The sequence below is a fragment of the Pochonia chlamydosporia genome, chromosome 2, assembly GCF_001653235.2.
Source record: "Pochonia chlamydosporia 170 chromosome 2, whole genome shotgun sequence".
Classification (NCBI taxonomy): Eukaryota; Fungi; Ascomycota; class Sordariomycetes; order Hypocreales; family Clavicipitaceae; genus Pochonia; species Pochonia chlamydosporia.
In genome coordinates, this window is record NC_035791.1 from 3,520,268 (window position 1) to 3,543,511 (window position 23,244).

The 23,244-nt window shown below is 49.8% G+C and overlaps 8 protein-coding genes across 8 annotated transcripts; 5 read left to right on the forward strand and 3 right to left on the reverse strand.

Moving 5' to 3' along the window:
- Positions 1-5,563: 5,563 nt before the first annotated feature.
- Positions 5,564-7,420, forward strand: VFPPC_03154 (pisatin demethylase; the record flags this gene model as incomplete). Its single annotated transcript, XM_018282689.1, has 6 exons — positions 5,564-5,786; positions 5,884-6,080; positions 6,173-6,519; positions 6,575-6,700; positions 6,763-7,246; positions 7,304-7,420. 6 exons carry the CDS (start codon positions 5,564-5,566, stop codon positions 7,418-7,420), a joined length of 1,494 nt encoding a protein of 497 aa, XP_018147267.1.
- A 1,529-nt stretch (positions 7,421-8,949) lies between these two features.
- On the forward strand, positions 8,950-10,377 carry VFPPC_13406 (GTP-binding protein; the record flags this gene model as incomplete). The annotated part of the gene is made up of 4 exons (XM_018291183.1): positions 8,950-9,043; positions 9,112-9,121; positions 9,169-10,288; positions 10,348-10,377. 4 exons carry the CDS (start codon positions 8,950-8,952, stop codon positions 10,375-10,377), a joined length of 1,254 nt encoding a protein of 417 aa, XP_018147268.1.
- Positions 10,378-10,597: 220 nt separating this feature from the next.
- On the reverse strand, positions 10,598-12,942 carry VFPPC_13407 (tetratricopeptide-like helical; the record flags this gene model as incomplete). Its single annotated transcript, XM_018291184.1, has 6 exons — positions 10,598-11,455; positions 11,522-12,074; positions 12,138-12,253; positions 12,309-12,431; positions 12,487-12,759; positions 12,829-12,942. 6 exons carry the CDS (start codon positions 12,940-12,942, stop codon positions 10,598-10,600), a joined length of 2,037 nt encoding a protein of 678 aa, XP_018147269.1.
- Positions 12,943-13,600: 658 nt separating this feature from the next.
- VFPPC_13408 (aminotransferase, class IV) lies at positions 13,601-14,485 on the reverse strand (the record flags this gene model as incomplete). The annotated part of the gene is made up of 2 exons (XM_018291185.1): positions 13,601-13,709; positions 13,770-14,485. 2 exons carry the CDS (start codon positions 14,483-14,485, stop codon positions 13,601-13,603), a joined length of 825 nt encoding a protein of 274 aa, XP_018147270.1.
- A 529-nt stretch (positions 14,486-15,014) lies between these two features.
- Positions 15,015-15,341, forward strand: VFPPC_15615 (recombination endonuclease VII domain-containing protein; the record flags this gene model as incomplete). Its single annotated transcript, XM_018293368.1, has 1 exon — positions 15,015-15,341. One exon carries the CDS (start codon positions 15,015-15,017, stop codon positions 15,339-15,341), a length of 327 nt encoding a protein of 108 aa, XP_018147271.1.
- Positions 15,342-15,741: 400 nt separating this feature from the next.
- VFPPC_03155 (mitochondrial precursor proteins import receptor) lies at positions 15,742-17,833 on the forward strand (the record flags this gene model as incomplete). Its single annotated transcript, XM_022428314.1, has 3 exons — positions 15,742-15,927; positions 16,086-17,520; positions 17,586-17,833. 3 exons carry the CDS (start codon positions 15,742-15,744, stop codon positions 17,831-17,833), a joined length of 1,869 nt encoding a protein of 622 aa, XP_022284597.1.
- Positions 17,834-18,788: 955 nt separating this feature from the next.
- On the reverse strand, positions 18,789-19,993 carry VFPPC_03156 (t-SNARE protein; the record flags this gene model as incomplete). Its single annotated transcript, XM_018282691.1, has 3 exons — positions 18,789-19,145; positions 19,235-19,780; positions 19,925-19,993. The coding sequence occupies 3 exons, from the start codon at positions 19,991-19,993 to the stop codon at positions 18,789-18,791; spliced, it is 972 nt and encodes a 323-aa protein (XP_018147273.1).
- Positions 19,994-21,844: 1,851 nt separating this feature from the next.
- On the forward strand, positions 21,845-22,863 carry VFPPC_03157 (NAD(P)-binding protein; the record flags this gene model as incomplete). The annotated part of the gene is made up of 2 exons (XM_018282692.1): positions 21,845-21,920; positions 21,983-22,863. The coding sequence occupies 2 exons, from the start codon at positions 21,845-21,847 to the stop codon at positions 22,861-22,863; spliced, it is 957 nt and encodes a 318-aa protein (XP_018147274.1).
- Positions 22,864-23,244: the final 381 nt, after the last annotated feature.

The following is a 23,244-nucleotide window of genomic DNA, read 5'->3' on the forward strand; positions in this document are numbered from 1 at the left end:
CTCAACAAGCCAGCGTCTTGCAAGGGTTCCAGCTGGTCGTCCGATGGGCCAGAGTTGATCCTGGCCAGTTGTTCCTCAACTTTCTCGTGCAGTACAGCAACAGCCCGGAGCTTGAATATTTGTCACAGCTCGTGATGCCGTATCAGAGTTTCGAAATCGTCCGCTCTATCCGTCACATCCTCACCTTGCCAAAGAAGTCTTAGTTGCCGACCCCCTTCTGTATCTTGAAGAAGTTGGAACGACAAGCCGTCCTCCTCATTGAGGCACATCAGCCACACGAATGGTGAGCACCATTTAGCCGAAGACGCTTCCTTCCCGGATTCGGTGCCTTTCCGTGAAAGCATCAGTGTGGGTGGCCCGTGGAAAACGTGTAACTTGGCCTTCGCTAAGGGATCATCTGGAAACGGATCTAGGCGCAGTGTTACCTTGTCCACAATGTTTTCGCTGTCAATGAATCCATAGCTGAAGAGCATCTCAGAAGCCGGTTTAGCGTCACCATAAGAAATTGTGATTTCCTGGCCGCTGATAACTTGATGTCCTGGCCGAACAAGGAGCTCGATATCATCATTACCGTCTTCTTCATAGTAAGCCGTAGCTTCTCCTGAATGGTTCACCATATCAAGACCTGGAACCATCGCGGTGCCAGACCGCGGTAGCTCCAAACACCTCGAACGGTACCAAGCATCTGCCAATACCCAATCATCCAACCTAACCCCAGTACTGCTCCAAAGGACTTCGTTCCAAAAAGGCAGCACTTCAGACCTTTCGCGTAGAGTGTCAAACTCGCTTGTCAAGGAGACCAGTTTTGCTTCCAATGCAGCCTATTTGATGGGTCAGTCTACACAATAACAAAACGCATGTGAATCTTAAAACATCCTGGCAACGATATGAAGCACTACCAAAAAACGGATGCCAACATACCTCCAACGACGTCCCATTTAGGAGTAAGCGCTCCGGCTCCGTCCACATCGTCGGCACAGGAATCGGCCGGGGTAGGAACCGGACGTACTCGGTCCACGGGGTATGTGAAAGGCCATTCGACTGCTTTGGCTGCGCAAGATGAGCCAGCAAATACAGCATTATATCACCTCTCGTCGACTGCTGCTGTTAATAACCAAAACATACTGTCTTCCTCAGTGAGAATGTACTAAAAACGAACCTGTCGTCCCGCAGCTTCCAGTAGCTGCTTAAAGTTTTGATCTACCTTGGAATAATCCTCTACTGCCTCAGCAGATAATACCAGATCGTGAGGGATCGTGAGAACAGCATCGGTCGTGCCCTCCACACCCTCCAGATCTGAAGCCGCCACCAGTCCGAACCCTTTACCCTCGCCTACATCCTGGAGCTTGCCGTACGTGAATCGAACGTGATTGAGATGAGCCCAAGTGGGGAATGCGTCAATGGGGAGCTGAGATGACATGACTGGATGGGATGGTGCATTTGTTGCCCTGAAATCGTCGGAGTAGATTAGATCTGTGATGAGATTCCGTTGCTCCGGTGGGGTGTTGATACCGGGTGGGAGCGGAAGACTGTGGCGAGCTCCTAATGGGTGGATAGGTCTGCGGAACTCCACAGGAATTGGGTTTGAGGTGATAAATTTAGGTTGTGGTCGATATCGAAGACAGGAATTGTGAAGGTTGACGAGTTGGAATCATTGCCCCACTGCCGCGCTTTGTCGATGGCAGTTTGGAGCTCCTGTGGGGCATGCATTGACAACGTTCAACCCGAAACATTGATTGTTTATGCAAATAAATATAATTACATTGTCTTTTAATAAACACTATATACTCAACATACTTTAGTTTTAAAATCTGTAGTCGACCATAGTTGTATTGCGTAGACTACATGACAGGAAAAGCACATCCTTGACAATCCAGCACGGCTATGATGAGGAGTGTCAAGGGCTGACTTGTATGCTATAATATATATATATATATATATATACCTGACAGTCAAAACAAACTCTTCTTCTTCAATAAAATGGCTTCTCAGTGGCCACTACCTCGCCTTGGCAGCTCAACCTCTACGTGGTCTGGCCAAGAAGCGGAATGTCTCCTACATTCCCTCATTCGCCGCCTCCTCAAAATTAACTTTGCAATCCGAAATTCGGGCTCTCATGTTCATTACAGACTAAGAGGCAGAAAGATGTCGACAGCATTGCTCTGAGTCGAGAAATTGTCCGGCAACTTCTCGCGCACTACTCTTCCGGTATGCAAAATAGGCGCGCAGACTCGGCTTCGATCGTACTTTGTGAAATGTGCTCAACCCATTGTATTTGGCGGCAGAAATAGCACCCATCATAGTCGTCCCGTGCTTCAACTTGTAACCGCAAATTCTTTTCTAGGGCGGCAAAAATGGCTTCATATTTTGATTCAACTTCTATTTGCAACCCGCTAGATATAGGACGTTCCCAACAAATACTTGTCAAAGCAGCCAAAGACTTTATCCATAGAAATAGGTCATGCTTATATGCTAACTTTCAGATTCGTAACTCATACTTCCGGCCTCTGGCCGTACACAACATATCTTGGAATTCGTTAGTTGCCGGATACAGGTGACAGAATACTCTGCTTAAGACTCACATAGGCCACCATGCGTGAATGGACTTGTCCTTCATGTCCTTTCGAACATTACTCAAGAACACCTCGACACTTTCACGCGACCAGCCTAAACAACGGGTAAAGAGAGCCAAACTAATGCCAGAGAGTTCGCCGGCAATATTGTGGAAACTCCAAAAGCCTGCGTGGTCAGAGTCAGCTCCATACACGTTATAGCAAACATGACACTTACCCAACTCCCGATAGTGCGGTTGCGCCGGCCATGTATTTGTCGGCCACTTGTACACGACCTCGGTGACATTGACGAAACCAGCATCAATCATCTGCTGCTTATACTTCAGGCCACTATCCGCATAACGGCCAATTTTTTCACAAGCCTCCATCATGGCTTCACCCCACTGGGTGATGTACGAGTCATCCTTCAAAGTACCATCGGCGCATTGAGGTCGCATACAAATGTCCTGAAGTTCGAGCCAGCCACCTGGCTTGATATTCTCAAAGCTCTGGCTGATAAATTTCGGCCAATCGCCTATAGATCCAACAAGCATGCGGCCAAATACAAAGTCAAACGGATCAGGATATGCCCATTCATCTTCGATGTTATCAATGATGAATGACACGTTTGGGGGAACGCTGTAAGTGATTAGTCAAGCAGAGCGAACAAAGGGGTTTCACTTCTTGTCCTTACAAAGTAGGCTGTATAGGGCTCAGATCAACGCCAAGTACCTGTATTCGTTAGCATTTGCGTAACTTTGGATGAAATACCATAAGCTCCTACCTCTGCCTGCGGATATCTGTCGCCTACGGATGTCAGCACAATTGCTCAAATGAAAGGTTGTGGCGTACATACCCACATCCATAGCCCAAACTCCTGTGCCGGTCCCTGCATCTAGGACCCTCCGGATCTTACTCTCATCGATTGGGGCTTCAAAATTTTTACCATTAAAGGTTAGGGTGAATAGATGATGTTGTAGGTCTGGTGCTGTTAGCCACCTTTCCTTCAATGCAACTTCATTTCAACAATAGAGATGTAATATCTTACCAAGCCGGTCTTGTTCAGCCTTTCCAAAAACAATCATGTCAGCTTATTGATTGGTCCAACGATATCGCTTGAAATGGCTAGAGTCTGTGTGAAGTCCGGGGAAGTGTACCTCATCGTTTGGCAATACATAGTTTACTGTTTCCATATTAACGGTCTAATTCTGTCAAGGATATCCCAGCCTGGCCCATGGGGTTTCGTACTTGACTCCAAGTATGAATGATATGTCCGCCCATTCTCTTCGCGATATTGCAGAATACTGGATCGCAGGGAGGTGGTTATGCTGGCGTTGTCGTCCTAGCGGGAGTTAGATTGGCGATACTACGCAGAAATGAGTCGGGTTCAACCGTCAGGATATGGAACATACGCCTAGCGCTGAGTCGGCGTCGGAGAAGTCGCCCGCAGTTGGCCCTTCCTTGAAGCATCTTGTAGTCAGTATATAGCACAAATTCAGCCCGGTTGTAGGTATAAATGGCAACCGCTTAGGAGGCAAATGGGCAAAGGCATACCTCTGCTTCTGGAATTTCGGTTCCAACCGCAGAGTCGGCGGCCACGGTGCGACCGGCGTCGGCAGTGTCACCAGTTTGCACCGGTTTTGATGGCGGAGGATTGTCCTCGGCTGCACCTCCTGTAGTTGGCAAAGCCGAACTGGGGTGTTCATCAGCCATAGTCCGATTCTAGTATTTCGTCGTACACGGACAATATCTCGGTCGTACAGGATACACGGCGCGGTCTCACAAAGGATGATTGCAACTTATGTGCGGGAAGAATGTCGCACGACGACGACGAGTAGATTTAACAATAGTGCCGGGCGGGGGGGGGAGGAAAATAGAAATCCTGGGCATCTTTGCCTTGCAGTGCAGAGCAAGGCTTCAGACTGGTGACATGGAGGATTGTTGATGGCTGGTACCCGCTGCCTCGTACTCCGTACTTTGTACCAAAATCATGCAATTGTGCTCTCAACTCCCCATGCCCAGTCGCACTTGCCTGCATTTGTTTGCTCTTGCCGACATGGCATTTCCCTTGAGCCACTCAGCCAGTTGCGAGACACCTGCTTGGACAGACCTTCAAACTTTGCAGCCACCCGTTTGCGTGAGGGTCCGGTCCAATTGACATGGGCGGTCAAGTCTGGTGACATTGGCAAGTTGGTGCTTGTCCGGTCTCCTTCTGCTTGTGGACCTGTCCATGTTCAAGCGTCTTGTCACAGTCCAGTTGTGGTCTGATCTGACTGACTTGGCCTTGTCCTTGTCGTCAATCTTGTCCTTCTGTGGCACCCAGATGATCGTGTCCCTTCTCTCAACCCGTTTTTGATGAAGAATGAACAACCATTCAACGACGCGCAAACCAGGGTCCCCGGCTGCAGGTTGAGACTTCCGTGCGCCGGCTGCTGCTCAGTGCTGACCATTCGAGAGCTACAGTCTGTGGTCAAAGGTATTTGAATATATCCAAGTATATACTAACATAGCTCAATATGCCACAGCACACAACGCGATATGCGATACCTTTCCTTGTTCGAATACTTCTGACCCCCCCACTGGATGAGCTGGATGCGAGCTGCAAGACAAGCAAACGCATGACGCTGCGGCCAGCATAACTGTGCATGGTATGCTCAACCCCTGTTCCCATCCGTTTTACCCGTCGCCCGTCCAGTTCATGGTTCGAATTTTATGGGGTGTGGCTGCGGGTGTCTAAGAGGCTATTCCTTGTCGTTGTCTCCGTACCCTCTCTCCCCCTGTTGGCTTGGATTGTTGTTTTGCCTTGCCTTGTTTCCCGTCAATGTTGAGAGAAAGGCATCCGTCCAACCGTCCCCTTCTCTTTTTGGCCACAGGCGACCCGAGGGAATGGTTCCCGGTGTGCTCAATCGACCAGGACTGGGAAGCCAAAACGTTGAACCAACTCGCGTGGGAATAAAAAAAGAAAGTTCCTCTGCCGTGTCGCGCATTTGCATTTGCCTGTTCGAGTTATGATGCTTCAATCCATCCCAGTTTGGGACTGGTCCTTGGCAACACCACTTCAGTACCTCGTTGTCGCGACCATCGTTGGATTCCTCCTCTCCAGTCTGAGGGGCTATCATCGACTTCGACAATTTGACGGTCCTTTTCTCGCAAAGTTCTCTCGATTGTGGCTTCTTCAAACAGTTGCCAGTGGCAAGGCATATCTTACTTTCTGGAATGTTACACAAAAATATGGTCCGTCCCACCCTGGTTTCTGCAGAAGTCTCCGATTTGGAGGCCGCGCATTGGGGCCGTTGTGCATACTGACGATGTCATGGTTGGCGGCTCACAGGTCCCATTGCCCGCGTTGGCCCCAATGATCTCATTACCAGTGATCCCGATCTCGTCAAGCACATGTACAATGTGAGGTCCGACTACAGACGTTCACATTGGTACCAAGGCATGCGCTTCGACCCCAGCAGAGATAATCTCTTGTCCTTGAGAAATGAAGACGACCATAAAGACCTGCGTGCCAAAATGGCAGCCGGTGTAAGTGTTTCCGCAGCCCGCGCGCACAACATGTTGCGTTTATTTTAGTTCCCCGTGCGGCACCGACCACTTGGAGCTGACTTGCGCATTAGTACTCTGGTCGCGAAGTAGACGGCCTCGAAGCCAAAATCGACGAAAACATTCTGCGCTTTACTGAATTGCTGGGAAAATATGCCGACAAGGGAGCCGTGGTCGATTTTGGAAAGAAGGCCCAGTACTTCACCTTGGATGTGATTTCGGACATTGCATTCGGCTCGCCATTTGGATTCCTGCAGACCGATTCTGATGTGTACAAATATATTGAGACTACGGAAAAGACTCTTCCTGTGGTCATGATGACCACAGTTGTGCCATTTCTTGTCACATTGTTCGCCTCGCCTTTGATGAAGCCGGCTCTTCCATCAGAGAAGGATATATTTGGTTTTGGGAGAGTCATGCAGTATGTCTGGACAAGCGTTTTATCAGTGCGTGTCATGTCCTAACTGTCTGGGTAGTATCGCGAAACTCGTCGCTGCAGAACGGTACGGACCGCAGAAGAAAGTACAGAAGGACATGCTTGGCTCATTTGTAGCCCACGGTTTGACGCAAACCGAGGCCGAATCCGAGATCCTTCTTCAGATGTATGCATGTTTTCAATTTATGAGTGTCGAGATGGTGTCTTTTACTAATTCCCTGGTCACAGTGTTGCTGGCTCTGATACAACTGCTACGGCAATCCGCTCTACCCTCCTACACATTGTCACCAATCCCCGAGTACTCACCAGATTGCGCCAAGAAATTGCGTCCGTCCATTTTGATAGCCCGGTCATACCAGATGATGATGCCCGCCAAATGGAATATCTCCAGGCCGTCATCAAAGAGGGGCTTCGCATCTTTCCGCCCGTGGCCGGCCTCATGTCCAAACAGACTCCCCCGGAAGGAGATCACTGGAAAGGCGTCTTCATACCTGGCGGCACCCGAATTGGCTCGTGCGCATGGGGCATTTTCCGCCGCGAGGACATCTGGGGCAAAGATTCCGACGAGTTTCGCCCCGAGCGTTGGCTAAACAATTCTCCTGAGAAGATACATGAAATGGAAGGCACTTTGGATCTAATTTTCAGTTATGGGCGTTGGCAGTGTCTGGGCCGCCCGGTTGCACTAATAGAGCTTAACAAAATATACGTTCAGGTAAAGTCCAGTCCGCATGTGTCTGGTTGGCTTGGTATTCAGCTAACGCGGCACTAGCTTCTACGATTATTTGACTTCTCTGTTTGCGACCCGACAAGTCCTTGGAAAATTTACAACTGCGGCATATTCTCTCAAACTGACTTCCGACTGCGTGTTGAGAGACGAGAATTTTGAAGCATATTTTCTTACGGAGCAGCAAATGACGAATGATGTTCGATGCGCTAACGGGAGTTGATGACTTTGACGATGTACGCGAAATACGATATCTGCACACCATCTTGGATATCCCAGAATGTAGCATGTGTGTTTCTATTGATTGAGATAAGATTGGCCTGAGCGACACTCGGACGGCGGTGTACCGCTATTACCAGGGGGTTTTGTGCTAGATACCTCTGACTACTATAGCAAACGTAATTATAAGATAGTTGCGAGCAAGCATACCATTCCTTGCGTTCTGAGAAATGTGATGACATGAAGCTAGGGTGTTGCAGGTTTCCGAAGGTCGCAGCGCATTGCCGCCTGCACCTCGGGGTTTGGCTGCAGACGCCACAATGTTGTCTCCAAAATTGAAAGCCATTATCAATTTATTGACGCACGCAAACACTTGTCAGAGATTACGATTGCTGCGCAGCATGACACTATGGACCAATGTCTGGTCTGTAGTGAGCACCAGGATATGGCACAGCTAATGATGTCGGATCGTCATGTTTGCAGATGCAAATACAGGGCAGGGCAGAGAGGTAATTCCATCCATGCACGGGGAGCGTGCATCATAAGATAGAGTCAGCAAGGTGTGTAAGTTTGTCAAAGTGTGGGCTAAATGCAAGATGCGGCAGTGAGTTGCAACAGTACATGCACATACGGGTTGGCACCAGTTGTGGCATAGAAGTGTGGGGATCGGACACATCTTTCATCACAGCCTGAGATTGAGCACCAGACAACTCATAAATGATGAGACGACATCTGGAAGAGGAGGAGACATGAGACAGTAAGAGCACGTATGCCCAACACCTGTTGAAATTTCACTTCGAGCATACATATACGAAGGCTTCAATACAAGGCTCTGCGTCCGCACTACTCACCATGCCTGTGTAGCGTTTTATAGAAGCACGGACGACACTATTTCTTTACAGGTTCCCTTTTTCATTTGCCGTGATGCTGTTTATTCGAGTCGTCTCTTGAGGTTATTGCTAGACTTACGTGTAAGTGGTCTCACACCTTCCGCCCAGGTTGAAGATATGTTGTATGTTACGGTCCATATTACATTGTCAATACTTTCTCACGCTGGCTTGTCTTCAAGGATGTTCAATAGACGAAAGAATTGATAAAGATAAAGATTGTAGAAAGAGTTGATCAAGTCGTAGACGTGTGATGCTGTGTGATGCAACAGTCGTGATTGAGGTCCCTAGGCCCACTGTTATCCTTTGCTTTACACAAACGCTACTCGACTAGCGCCTCCAAAATCTTTGAACCAGTCCAGCCCACTGACATTCGATGGCGGGGCATCAGCCTCGTCCACTTCATCTCGAAATTTTGCGACTTCAACCCGACCTTTTCCACCGACAGGCAACGACGCAGGGTACCGAGGGGCGCATCTGACCGGATTTCCCCAACCCTACAAACCATCTCACTTGCCTCTAGCCGCACACTGAGAAACCGTCAACTCCCTAATCCTCCGTCCCCGACAGCCGAACAACCCCGCCATGCCTCGCGATCCGCTCATCGGCCTCGTAGGCAAACCATCAGCCGGGAAGAGCACGACTCTGAACAGCTTAACTGACGCTTCATCCAAAGTCGGTACGCATTCCAAGCAATCAAACCCCCTTAAACCTCGACAACATTGCTAACTCTCCTCTCCCTCTCAGGCAACTTCCCGTACGTCCAACCCGCACCACCACCCCACCACCAACTAACATCACCAGCTTCACAACCATCGACCCCCAAAGAGCAATAGGCTACCTCCAAATCGACTGCGCCTGCGCCCGGCACAACGTCTCCGACCGCTGCAAACCCAACTACGGCGCCTGCGTCAACGGCCGCCGCTCCGTGCCCATCGAGCTCCTCGACGTGGCAGGCCTCGTGCCCGGCGCCCACCAAGGCCGCGGCCTGGGCAACAAATTCCTCGACGACCTCCGCCACGCCGATGCGCTGATACACGTGGTCGACGCCTCGGGCACGGTAGACGCCGAGGGCAAGGAAACGCGCGGGTACGACCCCTCCGTGGACATTGCCTGGCTGCGCGGCGAGATCGTCGCCTGGATCCTCGGCAACCTGATGCAGCGGTGGCCCAGCATCCGCCGGAGACATGTCGCCGTCAAGGCTACGGCCGTGGAGACCCTGCAGGGCCAGTTCTCCGGCTATGGCGCCACGTCGACTGTCATTGCAAGGACGCTGGACCGGGCGGCTGTCAAGGAGGCTCTGGAGGAGTGGTCGGACGAGACGGTGGCGCATATTGTGAATGCGTTTGTGGACGAGAAGTTTCCGACGGTGATTGCGCTGAATAAGATTGATCATCCGGATGCGGACAAGAATATTTCAAAGATTGCCAAGATGCAGGACCCGAAGACGATTGTCTTGTGTTCGGCGATCTCGGAGATCTTTTTAAGAAAGATGGCGAAGCAGGGGTATATCAAGTACGTGGAGGGCAGTGAGTTTATAGACACGAGGGAAGACCTTATTGAGCAGGGGGATCCTGAGGGCGGGGGGCTGAAAGAGCTGGATGAGAAGAATCGGAATCGGATAGAGAATCTAAAGGACATGGTTCTATATAGATTTGGTTCGACGGGCGTGGTGCAAGTCTTGACGAGGGCAGCAGAGTTGTTGGGGCTGGTACCCGTCTTTCCGGTCAGGAACACAGCGACATTTAGTTCAGGGGCGTCGGAGTCAAAGGTCGTGTTTCGGGACTGTGTGCTCGTGAAGAAGGGCTCGACGGTGGGTGACGTCGCCAAGAAGGTCATGGGCGATGCGCCGATTGCCTATGTCGAAGGGTTTGGTGGGCTACGAGTTGCAGAGGATGATTTCGTTGCCGTGGGGAAGAACGATGTAAGTTTTGGTTCTTGCTAACGTTTGCTGCTTTTGAGTAAAGTACTAACGGGGGATAGATTTTGTCATTCAAAGTTGGTAGAGCGTAGATTGGGTTATTTGGTTTCGCATTAGCATGTTGAGGAGTTGGATTATAAAAAGCGAGAGGGCTCGCGGGGTGATAATTTCATGACGGCTTACAAACTTATGGCGCATACATTAGATTCATAGATGATGAATATGGCGTTTCTTTTCATTTTGCAAACTGACAGTCTATTGTATCTTATCCTATACCTTATTCCCAAGGAGATGTATTTCATGTCTTCGTCATCATTTATCCAGGGGTACGGGCCACGCTTGCGGCTGGTGTCCCCATATCAATTTGACACCTTGACTCTCTGCCACGGTTCGCAGTTGGTCCATGACCGCACCTTTCACCGACGTCGTGTAAATGGTCTTTAGATGTGTCACTTTCAAAATCGCTGCCACTACGCCTGCAAATTCAGCCTCCTCGTAGTGTTCCGAGAAAATGCTCAGCGTCTCCAAGTTGGGAAATGTCGCTAAAAATTGAGGTAGGGGTAGATCCTCGTCATTGCGCGGGTATGTTCGGAATCGGAATCTGTAACAGCCCATGGATGTAATCGACGCTGCGCCGCGGAGCCACTCACACCCCTTGAGGTGGTTGATGCTCTTGTCTCCGACGCGGTCGTTGAGAGATTCTGTCGGAAAGACGACGTCAAATGATCGCAGTTTGCCAAGGCCCAAAGCGTCTGAAAACACGAGTCGCAGTATATCTGGTGATACGCACAAGGACTTGGATGTAAGTGAGTGTAGGTTTCGAAATTCGGGGTACTGTGGTATGTCTATGTCGCCGTATAATGTACGAGTATTGCTGAATACACGGTGTCTGCCGTGCCGGTCTTCGTTATCCAAGGGTATGTCGAAGCGGATGTGCTGAAGGGAGTTGCCGTGGTTGAGACAAGTCAGGAGCCGCAGGGTGAGCAGCGAGTTTTCCACTTGGGAAATGGGGCCCACGACGGATGATTCTTCGAAAATGAGGACTTTGAGATTGTTCCACATTGTGTGCCATTTTTCTCGCCAGCCAAACAGGGAATTTGAGTCGAGGTTTGGGATGTTAGGGCCTATCCAGAGTTGTTCCAGTCGAGGAAAGGCATCAGAGAGGAAGAACTATCGTTTGTTAGCGACCTTGTTTCAGCGGTATGAAAACGTCTTCTGGGAGATGGGACGGCGTACAATGGGAAACGATTGACGCAAAGTCGAAATGTTGCTCATCCGCAGAGTCTTCAAGTTTGGAAGTAGAGGCACGCTGTCCGTCATGTACCATTGCTCTGGTATCCCTGTGAGTACCAGATGCTCCAATGACGCAGCAGCGTTATTGAGAAACGCCAGAGGAAAACCGCCTATCGGTATTACGGGCGTGCTCCAAGCCGGTTTAGCAGGGTCACCAGTACCATTGATGGATACATGCCGTAGTTTCGTCCACACATTCTCGTTCGGTGGAAATACGAGAATGTCAAACTGCGGACCAATTTCCAAATGTTCTAGGCTTGTTGAAGCTCGCAATAAAAGCATCAACTTCTGTTGGTTTAGTAGAAACGCTTTGGGAAGTGGTATTACAATCTTCCTCGCCCCTCCCTTACCAGCCCAGGACAACATCTTCTTCAGGGCATCGTATCGTGGAGCACGTTTCATGCCTCTGCCAGGGAATATCATTGTTCTCCACAATCGATCATGTAATGGGCTTGTCAAGGTGCGCCTCCAAAATTTGCAGACTCCTAAACACGGACTGGAACAAAAATATCAGCAAAATGCCTTCCCGACTTGGGATAACAGGGGACGGGGCCAATACGGTAATTCAGCGAATTCCAAATATGAAAATATGAGCATGACAATTTCCGTCGGTAAATGGAGGGGATTCTTTCTAGAGAAGTGTTTGTGAAGTGGTTTTCGTGCATTGTGAAGTTGCTGAGTCGATATTTAGCGAAACGGGTTGTAGGCAAGGGAACTCATCAGCGTATACCTGTAGCTTGGGCGATGAGGCCACTTCTATGTCTTTGTTGATATCAATTCCAGCATTGTAAATCTTCCATGCGAATTCGTGATTCTTTTGTAGCCGCGCTATCTTGCCAAGTCGAAGATACCCCTACGCAGTCAATCTTGTTAGCACGGCCAACACGCGGCAACCGCTTTCCACTTACATCTGGAAGACGAGGAGCCAGCTCCAAAATCCATTCGGCGTCTCTCTTGGCGCGGTCCAGTTTCTCTAATGCCTCAAAGGTGGCCGCCCGATAATCTAGCGCCTGAATGTGATTCTTGTTGTCGCATTTGCTAAAAGTCTTGCCAACCTCGCACTTGCAAGTGTACATGGCTTCTTTAAAGATAGATCCATCTTCGGCAGCAATCTTTTCAAAATTTTTGCACGTACATTTGTCACGTTTGACGCCTCTAGCGCAAGGGCAATATTTCATGGCCTACCAAACTGTCAGAAGGAAAATGCCCCAAGGCAAAGCTACACTCGCACCCGGCGGAAGGGATCTCACTCGTGTGAATTGCTCCAGGGCTCGCTTATATTGCTTTGCGTCGTAAAACCGACGGCCAGACGTGACCATTTCCACCATGGTGGCTTCATCATCCGGATCCCGAGACGACGACATCATGTTGTGCAGAGACTGCGAAAGGCGGCGCATGGATGATGGCGGTCTTTGTCCTTTGGTGTCTCGCTGTGCAACAGGATGGACGAGTAAGAAGTGGTTTCCGATCGGACCACACCACGTCAGAGCAGGGCGCGGAGCTGGGATACGTGATTGCTTCGGCGAGGTTCAACATCATCACCTATCAGTCATAGGACATTTTCAACGCCGGCTATGCGATTTTCTTCTTCTTTGGCTGTCAAGAAAGTCCACGTCACTGGTCATGTCATGTTGAGTTTGACCGTCTGGTCGCGTTGGTACGCGATCTGCAAGAAGCTCGTCCCCGAAGCTGAACCCCACTTGCGCCTGGCTCCTTCCTTCTCACCTCAAACTCACGCCTAGCCCGAACCCTGAGCTGGCATGACCTGACCTGACCTGACCTGACCCTGTCTACATGTATGACCCAGAACCTCCATCCTGCGTCAGTCTCTCCAGTCACATCACCTTTTTGACTTTGCCAATATTAACCGTGACCCGGACGCTCTCCCTACACAAGGCTGCAACTACAGGCACCATTTTGCAACGAGTCATAATTGCATTCTCGGATTGCAATTTCACACCAATCAACCATCCTCGCTGCATTCCTTCATTGTCATTCCTCCTGACTCATTGGCTCTCTTTTCTATAGCTTGATGCAGCCTGCCCTGAATCCGCTGACGCCGTTGCTGATGTAGCATTCTTCTCCGTCGACAAGTTGGCCAGTCTTGATTTCCTGTTCAACCGCCAATCCCCTATGAGAAGATCTCAGCAAAATGAATCACCTGTCGGCAAATTTACTTTTAAATACTTACCGCTCCAATGCCCACCGTCGCGAGGTGCCGTCATTACCACCGCTACCGTCTTGACTGCTATATTTGGCAGACACCGGGGGCGTAACCCATCGTCCATCACGCCAAAAGTATGGCGTTGTAGTGCTGCCCTCCATGATGGTGTTATCTTCTTCATTGACAATCAAAACTTCTACACGGTCAGCAGGGCTGATGGAACCGATACCGGCTCTCGTCCGTGCATCATCGTACACTGCTCGATTAGTGGTCTTGAAGTGTGTGTACTCCGACCTCGATGAGTCGACATTATCCACCACAACGGTGAATCGAGGAGGCACTTGCGGTTGATTCGGGCCGGGAGATGATCCTGGCGCAGGAAGACTTTCTGGAAAGAAGTTGCCGATTTCTAGTGCAGGGGTGTCGAATTTGTGGAATGTAATCTCGCCTTCTTTCGTGACCAAGATTCGTAGTCGAAATGGCCCAGTCTCGGAAGGACCAACTGCATCTTCAGCTGCTTTGGCAAGGTTTGTAAGGCCTTCATCCCCAGACAGCTTTTCAATCACCTTGTCCCACTTCCAGTGGGTGGCAGCTCGTAGAATACGATCCCGGTGAAAGTCGAGCATGTAGAGAGGTGATTCATTATGGTAATTCCATCCCGCGTATTTGAGTCCCTTGGATGGGACTTGCTTCAGTTTAATATCGAACCGCAGTGATGTGAAGAGTGAAAAGTTGCTCGCCATGGTGAATGAATGGTCGGCAGACAAGTCTTACTTGGTTGCTTGGTGTACAAAATGTGCAACTTTAGACACGTATCTGAGGTAATTGTTCTTCCTTGTGGTTAGAGAGTGGGTTTCCCAGAGTAAACGTAGTCAGCTGGTAGGCGAGATATGCAATAGCGAGGATGTGATGTTGTCTTTATGTTGTCTGGAGAGGGCGTAGCATGACAATGAGCCAATCCCGTCAATTCAATGTTGTCACAGACAACGTTGTGAACCAGGTTCTCTTGGGTTGTGGCTGGCGGAAACCGGAGACTTCATTGGGAAGAGTCATTGTGGATCTTTGAGAGCTCATTGGCAAGAGTGCAATCGAAGCGTCGTGCCATGAAACGCCCTGGATTTACAGTATTTATATGATAGAATTGGAGAATTTCAGAACGATTTTTTGAACATATGTTTTATTGTTGTAGTTTTCCAGCAATTCGTCAATCAATTGGTAGAGTTGAAGGCATGGGAAAGGCGTAACGTACATTGTTGTCTGCAAAGTGTGGACATGGGTCATGCATCAACGCTTGGTGCATCACATTGTGAATTTTATTTGCTTTCATTCGTAATAATTTGCTCAAGACGTCAGTTGACAAGATTCCAGTGTACTCAAGCACACCAATGCCTCATATGCCAGCAAAGAGATCGTCGGCAGCTTGACCAGGACCACGTGACCTGCAACACTGGTACGTTGTGCCGTCAAACAGCGGAGCAAGGTTCAAAGGTATTTAGACAAGTTTGCTGCATCATGCAAAACGAGGCGGAATTACGGGAAAGGGTAACCAGGGTATTAGGCCGCTTGTTTCTCAATATAGCATCTGCAGATGAATATTGAATTAAGTAGCAAACATGTTGAAGACAGCAACGCCTGCTGCTGAAGCAAGGACGTCCTTCCCAAGAAAAAAACGGGTCCACCCACGTTCTACAATGTTACTAAGCCGTGCTCCGTTCTTCGTACATATGACGAAGGTCAACTGGTCTGGCGGGCCGAGCTTGGGAAATTTTGCAGCCGCAGCCAAACGAGCAGTTGATCCCATCCATCTGTTTGTGCAGCAACCAAAGCCCATCGGCCTGAACCAACTTTTTCTTGCGCGTGCTCAACTTGCGGCAGCTTTCTTCACACCTCTACACCATCGGCCTGCCCTCTGGTTATCGCACCATCTGAGCGGCCTTTTCTTCGACCTTGTCATTTTTAATATATTTCTTGTTTTTATAGCTTCTCATACCCTTCCATCATGTCCAACCCCTTACCTTCAATGCCTCCCGCAAGACCGACGGCCATCCCTGTGGATGCGCCATCATCCACCTGGGATCGCATTTCTTCGTGGGTATCAGAAAACAAGGCCGTTGTCTACACCATTGCTGGCGTAGCCGTTGTTGTCACTGGTGCTGGAGTAGTCTATTACTTGAACTCTGACTCGGTACGTTTGGGCATACTCATTTCTCATGCTTTGGAGGCAAAGCTTTGCGCCCCTGACGTTTGGATCCCTAAACGACGAGCAAACGGGCCACACGCACCGCAATTGATTACCTATATTCAAAGGCATGGTATAGCAAAGCTAACTTCAATTTTCAGCAGAAGGCCAAGTCAGACTCATCGCCTAAGCTCAGCAAGAAGGAGAGACGGAAGAGAAAAGAAGCCGAGCGCAAGGCTGCCGAGACCAAGGAACCCGCCCCAGCTACCTCCCAAGACAAGACCGCCGCCGTGGAGAGCGAAGACGAGCTCCCCGAGATTGACGAGAACAGCGTGACAAAGCTGTCTCCCGAGCAGCGCGAACAGTATGCTGCCAAACTGAAACAGGCCGGCAACCGAGCCTATGGTGACAAGGCATACAACAAGGCCATTGGCCTCTATTCTCAGGCGATTCTTTGCAAGCCCGACCCCGTATTCTACTCCAACCGTGCCGCCTGCTTCAGTGCTATGAGCGAGTGGGACAAGGTCGTTGCAGATACTACTGCCGCCATTACCATGGACCCTGAGTACATCAAGGCCATCAACCGCCGAGCCACCGCCTACGAACACCAGAAGAAGTACTCGGAAGCTCTTCTCGATTTCACGGCATCCTGCATCATCGACAACTTTAAGAGCGAATCCACAGCCCATGCTGTAGAGCGACTCCTCAAAGTCTTCGCCGAACACCGTGCCAAGGAGATGATGGCCTCTCGACCTGCCAAGTTGCCCAGCCCCATTTTTGTTGGCAACTACCTCCAGAGCTTCCGACAGAAGGACCGCCCCGAGGGCCTTGATGACTCTATCGAGCTGGATGGTGAGACTGGCAAGGGCCAGTTGCAAATCGGCCTCCAGGGTCTGGACAAGAAGACTGGCGAAGGATATGAGGAGGCCAGACAGGCCTTCGAGAAAGCCCTCGAGTTGGGCGATCTCGGCGAGCACGAGGCTCTCGCATACAACCTCCGCGGCACCATGCGAACTCTACTTGGAAACCACGCCGAGGCCACTGAGGACTTCGATAAGAGCATCGAGCTGGACCCCACCATGATCCAGAGCTATATCAAACGCGCTAGCATCAGTCTGGAGCTTGGTGAGCCCGAAAAGGCTGACGCTGAGTTCGCCAAGGCTCTGGAGCAGAACAAGGACGATCCTGACGTCTACTACCACCGTGCCCAGGCCAGCTTCATCAAGGGCGACCTCGCCGAAGCCCAGAAGGACTACCAAAAGTCCATTGACCTGGATAAGGACTTCATCTTCTCTCACATTCAGTTGGGCGTGACGCAGTACAAGATGGGCTCTATTGCCTCGTCCATGGCCACCTTCCGCCGGTGCATCAAGAACTTCCCCAAGGTCCCCGACGTCTACAACTACTACGGTGAGCTGCTGCTCGACCAGGGCAATTTCTCTGAAGCCGTTGAAAAGTTCGATACCGCCATGGAAATGGAGAAGCAGACCAAGCCCATGTCAATGAACGTCTTGCCCCTGATCAACAAAGCCTTGGCCCTGTTCCAATGGAAGCAGGACTTCAAGGAGGCCGAGCAGCTGTGCCAGAAGGCGCTAATCAGTAAGTTTCACTCCGTGGACGTGCAGCTCTGTCTTTTTTGTACCGACCCTAACTCCCTTTACCAGTCGACCCCGAATGTGACATTGCCGTCGCCACCATGGCCCAACTCCTCCTCCAGCAGAACAAGGTCACAGAAGCCCTCACATACTTTGAGCGCGCCGCCGAACTCGCCCGCACAGAAGGCGAGATCGTCAACGCGCTCTCCTACGCCGAGGCCACCCGAACACAAGTCCAAGTTACTGAGAAGTACCCCAAGCTAGCAGCCAAGCTGGCCGGTGGTGGTGGTCCTCCCGGCTTCGGTATGGGCCGATAAACAACCCAGGAAGAAAAGAAAACAACCAGGTCGTTCTTTTAACAAGTGAAGAAAAACGCTCTTGATTCCTTTCTTTCTTCGTTTTGTAAAATCAAGCACGATAAAATGGGCGGACGAGTCGCAAGTGTAAGTGTAGGATGATGGGGAAAGTGCATGGCCCTGATGGATGGGTTGTTTGCACGAATTCTGGGTTCCAACATGGGAAGCGAGATGTGGATTTTCAAAACAAAAAACAGTCGTGTTTCTCTTTGGTGGGCTTTTTGGCGGCTGGCTGACTGGATTACACCAAGGCAGATGTGATGGACAGTCGGTGTCGTCGGAGTCATCTTGTACATGTATAGGTACCTAACTAATGGAACTTCCCTCCCTAACTTTGTTCATGTCCTGATTCAATCGTGATGTTACTCGTGATTTATTTTTAGAATGCAGTATGTGACACTTGGACTGTTGCAGGAGGATTCCCCTTGCGGTGTCCCGTCAGGGCTGCTGGGTGGTTACATGTACTGGACATTGTGGTCAAGTCATGACGTAGAAACTACTCCCTTCATCCTATATTACTGTCCTTACAAATTATACTAACAACTTCTATGTCATAATCCAAATACAATTGACCTCCCTCACAGCGCATATACAATCCAAGCGCAATGACTCTGATTTGCACTGGAACATGAACCCAGACGTCATAGCACCCCTCATCCGTTTCACCAGCTGCAAAAGCCTTGCAAATCCAACGACGAACAAAAAGGTATAACAAACATTACTTCTGTGCCCCAAATTTCAACAATGAGGACATGATTTTGCGTAGCCGCATCTTAGGTACCTAGGTAGATAACCTTGACTCCTGGGGCGTATGATATATATTGACACTGTTTGTGACAGCAACAGCCACGACCAGATCTCGCTCTTGGTGATTTTCTTTAGCCCGAAAATGGCACTGCAAACGAACGCTGCATCATTACTTGCTACCGCACTTGTTGCTGTTGAGGCAGATGCCTAGACCGACACCAAGGGCGACAACGATAATGATGATGACGACAATGACGAGACACCACCACTTGAGTTTACGGGCACGACGAGCATGGTCTGTTGCGATCTTGACTTGCTGGTTTCCTGCCTCCATGTTGTCAACGGTGTGTTCGGCGTTTTGCTCAATATCCATGACGGTCGCGTCTTGTTCTTCCACCATGGCCGCCAGTTCGGCTTGCAGTTGTGTAATTTCGGCCATGTCTTGTTCAATGCGCTGAATTTCGTTATGGCGAGCTTTGACATTACCCAATACAGCATTAGCTTGCTCTCGTCGATGGCCGTGGAGCTAATGATATTGTCAGATTCTGAATATGACCATGCTAGAAATGGAAAAGGTAAAGGGGAGGGGAAGAGAAATTAGACTCAAGCACATACCGCCGACTCGAAAATTCGCACATTCCCTCGCATGACTTGATCAATTTCATCGTCAGTTGGAGGTTGATCTGCTGGTTTGATAGCCCCCAACTGGCGCACGATCTGGTTTTTGTAGTCCTCCTTGCTCCTGTACTCCATTTGCCGATGCGTCTCTAGATTTTGCTTGAAAGTTTCCTTAAGCGCCGGTAATTGCTGTTTCCCAACGTTGCGGCTGCTTGCGGGGCTACTCTTAATATCACGCTCAAGCTGCTTGATGCCATCCTTGATGGCTACATGGGAAGCATGTGCATCAGCTTCAGCGCGCTCGAGCTCGTTTTTACCTCTCCCATCTGGGCTACCAAGAACAGCCCGATACTGGTCGCCAATATGCTGAGTGGAGGCTGGCATTCTATCAATGGCCTCGCGCAATTGCTTAATCTGCGTCAAAACCGAATCTTGTGTAGGCTGTTGCTGTGAAGACCCATCATACTGCTGCTGTGGTGGTTGCTGGTACTGCTGCTGGTTGTTGTAGTTTTGCATCTCATACTGGCCTCCATAAGGATTCGCCTATTATTAAACCAAAGTTAGCAAATGGCGCAAAGCCAACGTCCATAGTCAAGACTTTGCTCGATCAATGGGCTCTCCAACAAGACGATGCGGTCGTGGTAGCAAAATGCCGACTGCGCCGACGTCGCCCATTGAGCTACTTACCTCACCATAGCCCTGCCCAGCATCCTGAGCAGGGGGCCCGGAATAGGGATTGTACTGTCCGTACGACATGATGGGATAAATGCGCGTTAGACACTGTATAGAAATGCGCGACGAGGAGCGATGTAGATGTCAATGGACGAGTTCATCCAAAGAAGTCGAAGAAGCAATTGCGATGCGAATGGGTCAGCCCAGCCCAGACTCTGGATGACTTTGGACGAAAGTTTGCGGAGACACGGAAACTCTGGAAAAGGACTTGGCTTTTTGCTGTGGCGGCCACCGATGAGGGAAGGAGAGCTGGAGCTGCCGGGGTGCTTAGATATTAGTTGGTCGCACCTGCAGGGTTCAATTGGCACCGGGATAGAAGAGCCACATGCTGAGCAATACGCAGTATGCGCCACAGTGATTGAAGAAAGGCCGCGCCACTTAGGAAAGCGGACAGCGCCTGGACAAGGAAGGAGCCGACGAGGCCGTGGTTGCGTTGCCCAGGTGCAGGCTGCTCCTTCCCATCATCACTGCAAAATTTCTGCCACCTGTGCTCGCAACTTGGTACGCCGACCACATGGATTTTCAAAATGCCACACGCTACGTCATCCTTACCTGCGGGAATTTTGGACGCCCAAATCAAACGGTTTACCGCATTAAACTTGTCAATTGCTCTCCAGGCTAAGAACTCACGTTGTCCTCGTATCTGCCTAAAGTCTTTATTCAAGGAGAAGCTTCGCAGCAGAAGGAGGCATTGTTCTCATGAATGCATGCATCCTTTGCTTGGGAAGCTGGTTCGACCTGCAGTCTGATGTACCTCAGACCCAGTGTTTGCTCCACTTTTGTCAAATAAAGTAGGAAGGAATGTAACCGGCTGACGTTGACAGGGTCTGTTCTTTTTGCCTGCGCTACTTTCTCTGACAAAATTATCGTTGACAAGTTGTACAGGAATCCCACGGGAGTTGTTCTGGCTATTTTGGTCACACCAGTCTGTCCTGGATAATTCGTCAAATTATCCCGGCTCAATTGACCCGTAGTGACGACCATGGCGTGGCGTTCATCTTGAGCAAACGCCCAAGACGCCCAAAAATAGGCCACAACGAAGCATGTCAGGTCGCGCAGCCACAAGACTCATTTTTCAATGTTTGCTTGTGCCTGCCTGTCGTCACGAATCGAGGCTGAGACCCTGGGATGCCGCAAAAATGGTAGATCTGGATGATCTAAGACGTTTGTGCATTGAGCACGGGAGTATCCAGCACGTCATGAGAAATTCTCCATGGCTGTGGTAGATGCTCACATGTTTTTGGGCGCTCGGCTCTGTCTGCAAAAAGCATGAGCTCTGTGCCATGATGTCGAATTGTTGGAGCCTTCGAAAGTTAATTTTGTGAATCCGAACACGAGTGCCTGGACCTTTTCGCATTAACAGATAGCCAAGTTGATTCGCTTATTGCTTCTATGACAAGATGATCTTATGGCTTACTCACGAAGTTTGACAAGGCACGCTGAGGAATCTCGTGGACAAGACAAGACCCGATGAACGCAATGGCCAAAAATGCAAAATCAAGCGCCATTGAGAGTTTCAATCCCCGTCTGACTTGGAGGACTAGAAGATAATACTTCTGTTGATTTGGAATTTCCCTCCGCGGAGTGAAGCTATTCGTAAACGGAGTTAAGTGCTCGGTGGAGCCGATAGCCAGAGCAAGTCCTCTGAGACGCCACAACATCCGTTAACGCCGCAACTTTGCAGCTTCGATTGATGAATGAAAACCACCAGTTGCAAGTGTATATAATTGAGATGGGACTGTATAAGTAGAATGGTGCTTGTCTACAAGATGCCAACAGAACAATATTGTACCAATTCTCTTGACAACGGAGTGGACATTAGCACATTACTATCCAAGAGTCCCAAACACTTAACGAGCTGCGCAACAACATACCATGAATAACTTTGGCTTTGACACGGAGGGCCACGAGGTGGTCGCTGCCTTTGCCGATGAAGTTAAAGGCAAAACGTGTATGTCCCTTATGCATAAAACTATATCTTACTCCGCCGTGTTTGACACTTACACAAACTAGTCCTCATAACTGGACCGACGCCAGGAGGCATTGGCGCCGAAACTGCTATATCCTTGGCTGCAGCTTCACCATCCACAATCATCCTCATAGGACGATCCGCGGTGAAAGGTCAGATCACCGTCGATAAGATCAAGCAAGCCAATCCCTCCGTGAGGGTCAAGTTCGTCGAAGCAGAACTTTCCTCAATGAAGAGCATCCGGAAAGCAGCACAAACCATCCTCGACGACAGCAGCATCCCAGTTATCCACGCAATCATCAACAACGCCGGCATCATGGTCCCGCCTTATAGCGTCACGGAAGACGGTTTCGAGTCACAATTCGCCACGAACCACTTATCTCACTTTTTACTCGTGAACAAGCTTGTTCCAAAACTGGTTGCTGCTGGAAATTCACGGGTCATCAATGTCTCTAGCGTGGGCAACAAATACAGCGGTATGAACTGGGATGACGTCCACTTCAAGACAACTTACACGCCTCAAAAGGGATATTCGCAGTCAAAGACGGCCCAGATTCTATTCTCCGTATCGCTGAACAAGAAATTGGCTTCCAAGGGTGTGCGATCGTTTGCTTTGGACCCTGGCAGCGTTCAAACTGGGTTGGCGAAATATATTTCACTGGAGATTGCGGAGGATATGGCTCAGAAGATTGCTGGCAAGAGCCTTGAAGAAGCTAAGGCGTCTAGGAGAAAGACTGTGCCGCAGGGTTGCGCTACTACATTGGTTGCTGCGCTGGATCCTGCGCTTGGTGATGGGGTGTATTTGGCGGATTGTAAGATTACAAGTGACCCGACTTGTGTTAGTGCATGGGCACTGGATGAGGAGGAAGCTGAGCGTTGCTGGACACTTAGTGAAGAGTGTTTAGGAGAACGATTTGTGTACTGATGTTGCAATGGGCTGTTCAGGTTCAGGCCAAGGGGACGTGGCCAACGTCTGTCGATTAGTAATAGAAGGTTAATAGAATCTTGATAAATTACCTTATTTCGTTGAATCCAGGGCCGTCAGGGGAAGATTCACTTGTGATTCAACCCACTGGAACTCGGCATAGGTTCAAGAGACTAATGGGGTTCTAAGTCAAATAAGACAAAGAGAAAACCGCAATTTTTTATGCATGTATATTAAAATGTGTAGGAGAAGTCGCAATCGCAGCTTATGAGCGTGTAACCTCAGAAGCTATTAAACAAGGCATGTCGGAAGACAGAGAGCATCTCGCCAAACAACAAGTATATCAAGAACTTGCATAGCAGAAGAAAGGCGTCAGGAAGG